This window comes from Aethalodelphis obliquidens, unplaced genomic scaffold (genome assembly GCF_003676395.1).
Source record: "Aethalodelphis obliquidens isolate GAN/ISIS:26980383/991018 unplaced genomic scaffold, ASM367639v1 scaffold13, whole genome shotgun sequence".
In the NCBI taxonomy this organism is placed as follows: Eukaryota; Metazoa; Chordata; class Mammalia; order Artiodactyla; family Delphinidae; genus Aethalodelphis; species Aethalodelphis obliquidens.
Genome location: NW_020837957.1, coordinates 4,478,222 through 4,491,955, shown reverse-complemented (window position 1 = coordinate 4,491,955; position 13,734 = coordinate 4,478,222). Strand labels below are relative to the sequence as shown.

General features: G+C 35.5%; 1 protein-coding gene across 1 annotated transcript in view; it reads left to right on the top strand.

The window, feature by feature from the left end:
• The window catches only part of DNAI4 (dynein axonemal intermediate chain 4), a 119,676-nt gene that overhangs the window by 16,367 nt on the left and 89,575 nt on the right, over positions 1-13,734 (top strand). The window contains 4 exon segments of the mRNA XM_027114001.1: positions 2,133-2,317; positions 3,656-3,768; positions 9,326-9,482; positions 12,201-12,340. Coding sequence (XP_026969802.1) covers positions 2,133-2,317; positions 3,656-3,768; positions 9,326-9,482; positions 12,201-12,340 — 595 coding nt within the window.

Genomic DNA, 13,734 nt, shown 5'->3' with positions numbered 1-13,734 from the left:
AAAAGTTTTACAATCAACTTGGAAAACAGTTTGGTGTTATCAGGTTGACTCATCAATTCCACATCTATCTATCCCCTACAGAAATACATTTTCATGTTTAACAGTATGCTTTCACATTAATGTTTATTGAAACAGTTTTCATGATGGCCAAAAACTGGGAAACAATTCAATGTCTGTTAAAAGTAAAAGAGATAGATAAAATAGGATATACTAATCCAACAGACTACAGTCACCAATAAATGAATGAACTATTATACATGCAACAACATGGAGAGATACATAAAAGCATACTGTTGAACAAAAGATGTCAGATAATTCCATTATAATATATGGCTATTTATATAAATTTTAAAAACAGGCAAAACTAAATTACATTGATAAACTTGGTAAATATCAATACTAAGTGCTAACCAAAATCTGGAGCAACCAGAACTCTCATACTTTGTTGGTGGCAACCACTTGGGAAAACCTTTCAGCAGTATCTACTATATGTGAACATATAAATAATCCAATAACCAGGAATTTCACACAGGTATACACCCAACATAAATTCATACAGTATAGTCAGCAAAACACACGTACAACCATCTTCTTAGTGGCATCATTTGTTTTTGTTTTTTTTAAATATATTTATTTATTTATTTTGGCTGCGTTGGGTCTTCATTGCTGCTCGCGGGCTTTCTCTAGTTGCGGCGAGTGGGGACTACTCTTCGTTGCAGTGTGCGGGCTTCTCACTGCAGTGTCTTCTCTTGTTGTGGAGCACAGGCTCTAGGTGCGAGGGTTTCAGTAGTTATGGCACATGGGCTTAGTAGTTGTGGCTCGCGGGCTGTAGAGCTCAGGCTCAGTAGTTGTGGCGCATGGGCTTAGTTGCTCTGCAGTACGTGGGATCTTCCTGGACCAGGGCTGGAACCCATGTCCCCTGCATTGGCAGGTGGATTCTTAACCACTGCACCACCAGGGAAGCCCAGTGGCATCATTTGTAATAGGCAAAAATTTGGAAACTACAGAAATGTCCATGAACAATAAAATAGATATATAAAATTGTGATATATTCACACAATGGAATATTGTACAACAATGAAAATGAACCATCTACAGCTATACTTAACAATATGAAGAGTTCTCACAAATATAACATTGAAAAAAAGAAACCAGATACCAAGGGTATGTGCTTCATGATTCCATCAAAGTGAAGTTCAAAAACAGGCAAAACTAATCCATGGAGTCAGTATAATCATTACCTTTGGTGGGAGATAGTGACTCTTATGGAAGGAACTTCTGAGATGCTGGTAATTTTCTGTTTCTAAATCTGAATGCTAGGTACCTGGGTGTCTTCTGTTTATGAAAATTTATTAAGGTGTGCATTTATATGTGCACATCTCTATGTATATTTTACTTCAATATAAGTTATAAAAAGTAAGTGCTATTGTTTAGGAATGCATACTTAATAAAACTTTAAAAAGAAGAAAGAAAATAATTACCAAAATCAAGTTAATGATATTCACTGGGGAGGAGGGAGAGGCAGTAAACCAGAAGAAGCAAAAGCCAGGGGAGCTGCTTGTGATCTAGGAGGGGCAAAGTCTCCTAGAGGTTCTATCAATGTTCTAATTTTTTACTTTAGTTATGATTATAAGAACATTTGCTTTGTATTATTTAACTATATGGTTATGTTTTAATTATATTTCTGTATGTGTTAAATTTCATAATTAAAAATATTAAAAATTAACCAAAAACAAATAAGCCAAAAATGTGTAATAACTTGGCTAATGTTTATTAATAAAATGTTAAATGAAAAGTTTTGGTTTTTAAAGCTTATACATAAAAAAATTAAATATACCAAAATATTAACAATCTGAATGAATTATCTTTCTATATTTTTGAATTTTCTCAAAATTAGTATATATTTCTTATATATAGGTAAAAGATGAATAAGACTTTTTAAAAAGTGTATGCCTCAGTTAAGAAACTTTTTAAGCATAAAATCTTTTATCATTCAATTTTTCATGTTTGTCCTATCCTACAAACATTGTATTTATCTTTTTTCTACTATTTTTATCTCTCTTTTTTAGGGCCTATCATTCAGAAACCCTGTCTTTTTTACTTATTTTATTTTAAATAACTATTTTCTACAGGTGACTGATATACATGGAGTTGATATTACTCCCAGACCTCTTTACCATCCAGATCCATATACTGGTACAGCAAAGCCAAATAAACTATTGACATCACAAGAAGGATCACGTACATCAGACTTTATAGCTTCCTATAGCCTTTATCAGAATACAATACATCCTAGTACGTTAGGGCAGTTTACAAGGTAGCGTATACTATTCTATGATTCTTTTTTTATATCTTATGTATTTTCATTTAAGTTGCACATATGTAACTTAGATGTCAGTTGTCCCCAGTCTCCCAGCTATGTTCTCTCATCGTAGTGTGCCACCTCTGTGTTCCTCTCATGTTTTAACTAGATGTAGAGCTTGCATGTCAAGTGTTCCCCTACACTTACACCAAAACATTTGTGAAAAAATATACAGATTTTACTCAAGATTTCCTGAGGATCCAAAAGATGTGACCTAGCATCACAGACGTGTTTCTTCAGTTTCTTTCATGCTGCAGTTTAGGAGCTTTCCTTTTTTTCCCTCCCTATTCTTCCATACAAATCCTTGTTCTCCTAGGGTTTGATTTCTCTCTTGTTTTATAACTTTTTTTTTGGTAAATGACATGTTTTGCATTTACATATATAGATACTTATATAATTGAAAATTTTTACTGCTTCCAATAGAGAAATGCAGTCTTTGCCATAATAAAACAGTACTCCTAAAACAATCTAAAGATTATGGGGAAATACTTTAGTGTTTAACTTTCAATCTGATAAATTAAAAGTTCCAGATGTTAACTAAGCACGAAATTTTAGGAGAAAATATGCTGCTCTAGAGTCTGCCTCCAAATTAGCATACAGAAGCCATGGGAGTTCTCCGCAAAACAAAGGATATTCCAGTAAACTGAAACCAACCTTTTGGAGGGCAGTTGGAACTATAAATAGAAAGGAAAAAAGTATGTAATATCATGGAGTAATGTTAAGTTTCTATGTTTAAAGGAAATTATTTTTGGATTCTTCAGTGTATTGATTTCCCACAAAGTATATAAATTTTATTTTAAATTGTCTTGAGAGGACATTTATCAAATTGAATAAATTGCATTTAATATGGGATTTGAAAAATGAGCAGAAACCTGGTGAAAAATGAAGGGTAGACTACTCCAGGCTGAGGCCCTGAGGTAAGAGAGCTCCATAAGTTTGAGAAACTTAAAAAAAAACAAGTGGGGGGAGAGAATATTGATAATGAAGATAAGACGGAGAGTCTCGATAGGTAGGCTGTGTTTTGGATTTTTATCCTAAACATACTGTTCAGAATCCGTTGAAGGTCTCTAGGCATAGGTTTGACATGTTTTATTTCTAAAATATATTTAAAATGACTTTTTACTTAAAGAACATTAAATATCAACTCAGTATTTAAAGAACTAGTTTATTTTTATCAACTTCGCTCATATGATTACAGTATATTTGATTTCTCAATCTGATAATGTTTTCATTTATACATTTAATTGCCCATAAAGACATCTAAATAAATAATGTTGTTATTCATTATTAAAGGTCAATTTTAGGAAGCAGTACAGTTTCTAAGTCAAGTACATCCACTACTGAATCAATAGTAGAAGACCTAGAAGAACCATCCTTTAAACGGGAAAGGTTGGCTAGTTTTACAGGTAATGAAAATCCAATCTTTTATTTCAGTAACAGTTCATTATTTCCTTAGCAAATATGCTCATTATTTTTTGGGTGCTTGAGATAGCAGAACTATGGTAATCATTCCCAAATGCTGGCCTGTGCAGTAGCTACATGAGAATTACCAGGATAATGTTTATATATTTTTTAAAATTCTCAAGTGACTTTCTTGCACCACCAGCCTCAGTAATCACAGACCCTGTTTTTTTTGTTTTTAATTTTAAAAAAATATTTTATTTATTTATTTTTGGTTGCATTGAGTCTTTGTTGCTGTGTGCGGGTTTTCTCTACTTGTGGCGAGCAGGGGCTACTCTTCATTGCGGTGCATGGGCTTCTCATTTTTGTGGCTTCTCTTGTTGCGGAGCACGGGCTCTAGGTGTGCGGGCTCTAGACCACGGGCTCAGTAGTTGTGGCACGTGGGCTTAGTTGCTCCCTGGCATGTCGGATTTTCCAGGACCAGGGCTTGAACTTGTATCCCCTGCATTGGCAGGTGGATTCTTAACCACTGCACCACCAGGGAAGTCCCACAGACCCTGTTTTAAAAGAGCTCAGCTTCTAACTCAGGAGACAAATAATTGTGATACACTGTGATCAATGCCATATTAAGACATGTGCAGAATGTGATGGGAGTACTTACAAAGAAAATATTAACTACTGTGAAGTGGAAAACAAAAAATGAGAGAACGTTCATAGAGAACATTATTGACTTTTGAATTGGGTTTCTAAAGATAATTAGTAATTTGTCAGGAGAACAAAAGGAGAGGCCCATTCCAGGCAGAAGATAAAATATGAGGTAATGCAAAGGATTATGCAAGTAAAGTTAAAAGAATGAGGAAATAATGGTTGACCAAAAGTGCTGGAAGAAGTGGGTACTTCCTTGAGGGTCAGGATGTCTTTTCCTCTAAGATGATAATGAGGATTAGTGAAAATATTAATAAGGTTGGAAAAGTGCTTGATGGACTCTTCTATTTGGTGTTAGCATATGTAACAGAATGCTTCTGACAAGTAACAGAATACCCAACTACCATTTTTCCCACATTAAAAGAAGTTAAAGGTAGGTAGCTTTTGGCTTTGCTTTTGTGGCTTAATTGTGTCAGAATCTGGATTGGAAGCTCTGCTCTTTTCGTAAGCCTTTTCTTCTTGTTTCTTGCCTCATGGTCTCATGATATGTGCCCCAGCTCTGGGTATTATATCCACATTAAAAGCAGAAAGAAGGAGAAAGGCAGTAGCACCAGTCACATCTCCCTCATTTATCAGGAAAGTAAACGTTTTCCCAGAAGGCTTCCTTTTTCCTGTATATTTCTGTTTTTATCTCATTGGCCAGAACTGTGTCACATTGACACCACTAGCTTCAAGAGAGGCTGGAAAAGCCAAATATTTTATTTCTCAGCCTGTATTAATGGAAAGAGCCCAGGGAGGGGAGAAAGGCTTAGCAATGAAAACTTAAGCAATTAGCAATGTCTGTTGTAGGAAGATGTGCATCCTCTCAGGAGGGGACAAAGAATTGAATTATTGTCATAAGCTCCCCCAGCAGTCTCTACATATATTCTTGCCACCCTCCAATTTGTTTTTCCAAACTGTATGCAGAATTGAACCTGCTCTCCTTCTTGGATGGGACTCGAACCCAGCCAAAATTCAGATTGGGACTTGAATCGACAGGATGGGACTTGAACCCATGGAATGGGACTCAAGCCCAGCCACACCTCAGACTGGGGTCCCTGACTTAGGAGGGGACTCAAATCCACTGTCTTTTAATTGAAGCTGCTCACCTGGTGTCAGGACTTACTCAAGCTCAGATTCTTTTATCTCCTTGCAGAAAGAATTCAGCATGAGGCAAAGCGATAGGCAAAGAGTGAGTTTATTAGCATAGGATACTTGTGAGAACTACAAGTGGGCAGGCAAGGGAGCACAGCCCTGAGAACAGAGAGCGTTACATTTTTATAATCAAAGAAGAAGTGGGGTGGGAAGAGAAGACCACCTTCTTCCTCAGTTTTGGGTCAAGGCTTAAATCACTAGTTCCTCCTTTGACCCTGTATGGTCTAATGGGGACGGTCATGATGCTCTTTAAATATGTATATTAGCAGAAGGGTGGTGACATATACTAATATATGGTCATTCATCTCAGGTTTTGGTAGAATGTCCCCTTTCACCTACTTTCTTTCCTTTTTCACCTATATTTCTGTCTTGCAGAAATGCTACTCTTCAAGGACTACTAACTCCCTGATTTCATGTAACAAGATTCAGACCATATATCTATTGTGTTTTAACAATGACGTTTGTGGCTTGAGTGTGCCTGGTGCTTGGATGCACCTGGTCTTTCGTCAAGGTAGTGTAGATTGTTGCTAGGTTACTAGATTCTTTTCTTGAGTGGTCAATAGTTTACAACAGTCTCCCCAAACTCCCTTAAAATTCTCTTTCTGTCTTTAATCCCCTAGTGGGATTTCTAAGCCAACTAATTATCCTACTGTATCCCTATTAGAATGATCTTTTTAATAACACAATCTAATCACATTCTCCCTGCTTAAAGCCCTCCAATGGATTTGCATTCCTCTTAAGATAAAGAAGAAAATTTTTATGTAGTGATTTGCCTTGAGGTCTACCTCTATTTGTCTACATCGAAAACAAACAAACAAACAAACGTAACAAAACTTCACCTCCAGAAGCCTTGAAGAATAATATAGATGTTTATATCGTCTTGGCCTGCTGGTGAATTCTAACTACAAAGTCAAGTCTCTAAACTGAGTCACACCCAAAGAATTCTACTTCTACCACCTGGTAGATTAGTATTTCTCAGTCTTGACTGCACATTAACATAATCTGGTATACCTTTTATTTTTTATTTTTATTTCTGGCTGCGTTGGGTCTTCGTTGCTGCACGTGGGCTTTCTCTAGTTGTGGCGTGCCGGGCTATTCTTTGTTGCAGTGCGTGGGCTTCTCATTGCTGTGGCTTCTCTTGTTGCGGAGCACGCGCATGGCACCTAGTCATGGTAGTCGTGGCACGCGAGCTCAGTAGTTGTGGCTTGCAGGCTGTAGAGCGCAGGCTCAGTAGTTGTGGTGCACAGGCTTAGTTGCTCCATGGCATGTGGGATCTTCCTGGACCAGGGCTCAAACCCGTGTCCCCTGCATTGGCAGGTGGATTCTTTTTTTTTTTTTAAACACCTTTATTCGGGTATAATTGCTTTACAGTGTTGTATTAGTTTCTGCAGTGTAACAAAGTGAATCAGCTATATGAGTACGTATATCCCCATATCACCTCCTTCTTGCCTCTCCCTCCCACCCTCCTTATCCCACCCCTCTAGGTGGTCGCAAAGCACCGAGCTGATCTCCCTGTTCCATGCAGCTGCTTCCCACTAGCTATCTATTTTACATTTGGTAGTGTATGTATGTCAGTGCTACTGTCTTACTTCGTCCTAGCTTACCCTTCCCCCTCCTGTGTCCTCAAGTCCATTCTCTACGTCTGTGTCTTTATTCCTGTCCTGGCAAGTGGATTCTTAACTACTGCGCCACTAGGGAAGTCCCCTATTAGGTTCTATCTACTGTAAGATCATTCATTTTTATAATTAGCATATCTGTGCCATAATGCTACTTTAAGGTATATGTAACTAAATCATAGATGAAGATCTGGTGGTCTTAAAGAAAGAAAGTTTAGAGAATCAAGAACCAAAATTTAGGGGCTTCCCTGGTGGCGCAGTGGTTGAGAGTCCACCTGCCGATGCAGGGGACACGGGTTCGTGCCCCGGTCCGGGAAGATCCCACATGCCGCGGAGCAGCTGGGCCCGTGAGCCATGGCCGCTGAGCCTGCGCGTCCGGAGCCTGTGCTCCGCAACGGGAGAGGCCACAACAGTGAGAGGCCTGCGTACCACAAAAAAAAAAGAAAGAAAAAAAAAAAGAACCAAAACTTCTAGTCTCAAAACTGCCAGTATTCCTGTGTGACCTTAAACTTCTCACTTAGCCTCTCTGTTTCTCATTTTCTTCACTGATAAAACGAACAGTTTGAACTAGATATATCTCCAGTTGTGTCCATATGGGTAATTCATTTACTTTTTCACTTACCTTATATCTACCTTAGCTAGATTTGCTTATATAAATCATCTCTCCCTCATATTTTATTTTATTTTTAATTTTTATTTATTTAATTTTTTGCGGTATGAGGGCCCCTCACTGCTGTGGCCTCTCCCGTTGCGGAGCACAGGCTCTGGACGTGCAGGCTCAGCGGCCATGGCTCACGGGCCCAGCCGCTCCTTAGCATGTGGGATCCTCCCGGTCCGGGGCACGAACCCGTGTCCCCTGCATCAGCAGGCGGACTCTCAACCACTGCACCACCAGGGAAGCCCTCTCCCTCATATTTTAAATTTATTGCATAAATAATAAAAATTAAAGAACATCTTTTAAAAGAAGAATCATCCAATACTGTAAAGCATTAGCAATTAAAAATTTTGTTTCCTCAGCTTCTCCGTATGCATAAGTATTTTAATTGTTATAACCATAGCGTGGGTTTTGTCCTGGATTATTCTGTCACTTTACATTTTATCACAAACATTTTCATATGTTTTTAATGTCATATTTAATTACTAGTTAATATTCATAGATGAGTATACTATTATTTATTTAGCCATTCCAAATGTTGATGATTGGTTTGTGAAATTAGTAGCTTATAGTTTTCTTAGGTTATAAGGAGAGTGTTTTTCTCAGGCTTTGGGCCTTCTTAAGGAGACTGAGCCTTAATCTCTGGAAAGTGTATACCCTTAAGTCTTGTTTTCCTAAAGCTTTTCAAGCTTTACCCATGTCAAAGCCTCAGGTATCCCTGCTTCACACGCTGTTTTTAACAGAAAACATTGAACTCTGACCTATATACCGTGTCATGGCTCTTTATTACCCACACAACCAAATCCAAACTCTCTAGCCCTGACACTCCATCCTCAGTGAAATTTTTCAAGAATCTTGGACTTCTGACAAGACTACAGGCTTGAGGCTAACCCTTTTCAGTGTATGTTTTGCATGGATATTGAGCCTCTTTTTCTGCTATATTTAACCACAACTTTCACTGGAGAGTCTTTTTAGCTCTTGGTGAAGATGATTAGAGGTGAGCTGTAATCTAAATCAAAAGTCAACCAGTAAGAAGGACAAACAGAATAAAAGGCTGTTGTAGATATAGACTAGAAATTAGCTTCAGGGCTCAGAGAAGGGTTGCATATTATCTGGGAAATACACTTGCCCATATGTCTCTTGAGTTGTATCAATAGTTGTTCACCCCAATCTCCCTGTTAATATTATAGGATAGATGTAATGGGATGCCCTTGTAGTCATGACTACGCATTTGAGATTGGAGTAGGCTTGATGTATCAGCAACAGAGATGGTTTATGAGCCATAGGATCCAGTTTGGCTTCAGAGGGATTAAATAGACTACATCTCACAACATGGCCTGTTCCTGGACCGTGTAATGCCACCTGCAATGTATGACTCGTCATGGTATTTTGATGAAATGAAAATTAAAAATAACAATTAGTAAATGATTTTTATTAAGTCATGTATTTTAGATTTACAAGTTATTAGGGCAACACCTGGAAAAATTGTAACAAAAGAAGACCTGGAGAAGACTATAGAGATAATACTCACAGAGACAGAAACGATGAACTTTTTTAACCTACCAACAGTCATGGTTTCTGTAGAATCTGAAGAAGCTGAGAAAGTAAGGTATGTATTGTTCAGTTGTTTACATTGCTTTTGTAATTTAAATGCTAAATCAGAGGCTCTTATCCTTCTTTCTGTCTTTGGGGATTTCTGGATAAACACTGGTGGTACATGTGCCTGGTGAAATTGTATATAAACTTACATATGTGCCTCATGAAATTACATGTAAAGTGTTTATGCTGTATGTTTTTCCTAGAAGAGGAACCCATAGCTTTACCATATTCTTTAAAAAGTAGGTGAGCTACTAAGTTAAATAATAAAAGAAATAAAGGAGGCTTCTAAGTCTCAGTATAGGTTTTAATGATTTTTTCTTTTATGCATATATGAATTATTTTCAAGTTAAAAAGAAATGACTGTCATTTTTTATATTTAAAACTTAAAAGGGAAAATATGTTATGGGGAAATGACTGAATTAACTATTGAGAGTAGATTTTCCATTTCTCTTTATTAATGAATATAAATGGATCATTAGTTTTTGCCTCATGTTATTTTGAAACTCTCCTGTTAGGCACATACACATTAAGGATTGTTATGTCTTTTTGGATATTTGACCCCTTTATCATTATGTAATGCCCCTCTTTATCTCTGATAATTTTCCTTGCTCTGAAGTCTGCTCTGTCTGAAATTAATACAGCTACATAAATAGATTATTAATATAATTGTTCAGATTAGTTTTCTTCAAATATAATAAGAATATGATTTATAGTACTAAAAAATTCATCACTAAAATAATTTTTATGGTATTATTTTTGTTCAAATATAAAATCTTGTAAAATTGTTTAGACTATATAATATAGTACAATTAGATCTCAAATAGCATACTTTTTTTTGTTTTAACATCTTTACTGGAGTATAATTGCTTTACAATGGTGTATTAGTTTCTGCTTTATAACTCAAACAGCATACTTTTAAAGCTCATGAGACATAAGGGAAAGCTCCCAGGACCAGAAAAAGGAAAGGAAAAGAATAACAATGGGATAGATAAGTGATCTGAAATCATAGAGGGAGAGATGCTAGAAGCAAATGTTAATATTAGCACATGGATCTAGAGTCCACCAGTAAGTCTTGGATCCCCCACAAATTGAGACAGCTGAAGGAGAGATTCTTATATTAAACCAAGACCCTTACAAGGATCTCAGTTATCTCATAAGCAAATACATAAGCAAATACAAATTTTCTCTGGAGGAAAGCGTATCCCATTTAGACTCTTAAGGTTCATTCAGTTTGAGTTTAGTAAAAATACACCAAACCAATAAAGAAACAAGTCATTATGAATGAGAATTTTAAAAATAACAATTCCTAGATCTAAATCCTGAGGACTATGGGTAATGATATTATCAAATATAAAGTATAAAATATATGTGAAATATTTAAGTAAAAGATAGAGTTAAAACATCATTAACACTAAGAAGCTATCAAAATGATTACTTATAAGACAAAAAATTTAAAAAGAATTTTAAAATAAAGTATGTTTATAATTGTTAAAATTAAAAAGTAAATATTGATTTAATCTTTGATATTAAATATTGATTTAATCTTTGATATTAAATAGATATTGATAATAGACTAGAGGTCTAACATACACCTAATCAGTTCCAAAAGGGCAGAATAGAAAGAATGGACGAGAGTTACTATTCAAGGAGAGTAAGTAATTCCCCAAACTATTGAAAAACACCATTCCACAGAAATAGGAATAAATAAAAAGAAATCCACACACACACAAACGGGAGGCATTGTACTCATACTCCAAAATACCAAATATTAAAAGAAGATTTTAAAAACAGAAGAAAAAATATAAAGAACACATCATCTACAGAGAAACACACCAATAGCATTATTAGGGATAAAGAGTGTGGTTTCATAATGATAGGAAGGTATAATAATTCTAAACTTGAAACTCCTAATAAAATAACCTCTTAATATATAAAGCAAAAACTGGAAACTTGATAAGTATCTTATTAAAGTAAGAGGTATGGATATACCTCTCTTAATTATTGATAAGTCAATCAGATAAAATTAGTATAGTTATAGAAAATTTGAACCAAAAACATAATTTAATGGTCATATATAGAACTCTGAATTTAACAATTAGATGATACGCACTCTTTTCAATCACACATGGAACATTTACAAAAATCATCCATGTACAAGGCCATGAAGCAAGGTTTCAAAAATTTCAAAGAAGTAGTGTCAGACAAACTAAATTCTCTGACCACAGTGGAATGAAGTTAAAAATTAATTACAAAAATCTCAACTAAAACATAGATGCATATTCACATACATTTTTGGAAGTTAAAAAGCACATTTTGAAAATTCCTCATGAACCAAAGAAGAAATCATAATGGAAATCAAAGAAATACTCAGAACAAAACAATTATGAAAATAATACTGCGGGATGAGACAAAAGTAGTACTTTGAAGGAAATTTATAGCTTTATGTCTATAATCAAAATTCATAAAAACTATGTGGAGATAGTGCTAGGATATTATTGGTGGGTACCGAAAGTTGTAGGGATGTCGGGGGATATAGTGTAAAAGAGTCCTTTGGAGGTAGTTTAATGCAGTCTTTCCCTAAGAAGTGTCTTGAATTTTCACTTCATTTTTTGGTGCAATCCACATTAAAGAAGGTAATTTTAGGAAAAAGCATAATATCAATAGAAAAAGATATGTGTGGTAAAAATTAATTTTTATTAATAAGTTGAGTGTATATTACTTTTTATAGCCGGAGAAACAAGAACTATGAGACTCTTTGTCGAAATAGATTAGGCAATGACTTGTATGTAGAAAGGATGATGCAGACTATTAATGGAGCACCAAAGAATAAACACGTTCAATGTGACAAAATCATGAAGGAAGACAAAGGTAATTTATGTTTTATTCTGCTTGCTAAATTACCATATTTTAATATATATTCTTTGAGTCTGTCGATTAACAAATCAATACTACAGTATATAAGGCAAAAATATAAATGATTTGGCCAAATCACAACAATAGCTGGGTGCTATGATCTACAGCTTTCAGAATTTGACAATTAAGTTACAAGCAATAAATAGAGATTTAGAAGATTTGAATAACATAATTATCTTGATTTTTATACAAACTATATCATAGAACTGTATCCTTCAAATATTTATGAAATATTTATAGAAACTGATTGTTTACTGTAACAAAGCATATCGACCATAACTAATAAAATTTAAAACATGCCAAGCACTATTTTAGGCTTTTCACATACAGGCATACCTGGGAGATATTGCAGGTTCGGTTCCAGACCACTCCAGTTAAGTGAATATCGCAATAAAGCTAGTCACATGAATTTTTAAAATGTCCCAGTGCATATAATATACTATAGTCTATTAAGTGTACAATAGCATTATATATAAAAAAACAATGTATATGCTTTAATTTAAAATACTTTATTGCTAAAATATGCTAACCATCATAGAGCCTTCAGTGAGTCATAATGTTTTTGTTGTAGAGCATCTTGCCTTGATGTTGATGGCTGCTGACTGATCAGGGTGGTGGTTGCTGAAGATTGGGGTGGCTGTAGAATTTTTTTAAAATAAGACGACAATGAAGTTTGCTACATTGATTGACTCTTCCTTTCATGAGTGATTTCTCTGTAGCATGTAATGCTGTTTGATAGCATTTTACCCATAGTAGAACTTCTTTCAAAATTGGACTCAGTCCTCTCAAACCCTGCCACTGCCTTGTCAACTAAGTTTATGTAATATTCTAAATCCTTTGATGTCATTTCAACAATCTTCACAGCATCTTCACCAAGAGTAAATTCCATCTCAAGAAACCACTTTCTTTGCTCATCCGTAAGAAGCAGATTGCAGCAATTCATTCAGGCTCTACTTCTAATCCTAGTTCTCTTGCTATTTCTACCACATCTGTAGTTACTTCTACTAAAGTCTTGAACCCCTTAAAGTCATCCATGAGGGTTGGAATCAACTTCTTCCTAACTCCTGTTAATGTTTATATTTTGACCTCTTCCTATGAATCACAGATGTTCTTAATGGCATCTAGAATGATGAGTCATTCCTAGAAGGTTTTCAATTTATTTTGCCCAGATCCATCACAGGAATCACTATCTATGACAGCTATAGCCTTCAAAAATGTATTTCTTAAATAATAAGACTTGAAAGTTAAAATGACTCCTTGATCCATGGGCTACAGAATGGATGTTGTGTTAGTAGGCATGAAAACAACATGAATCTCATGGTACATCTCCATCAGAGCTCTTGGGTGAC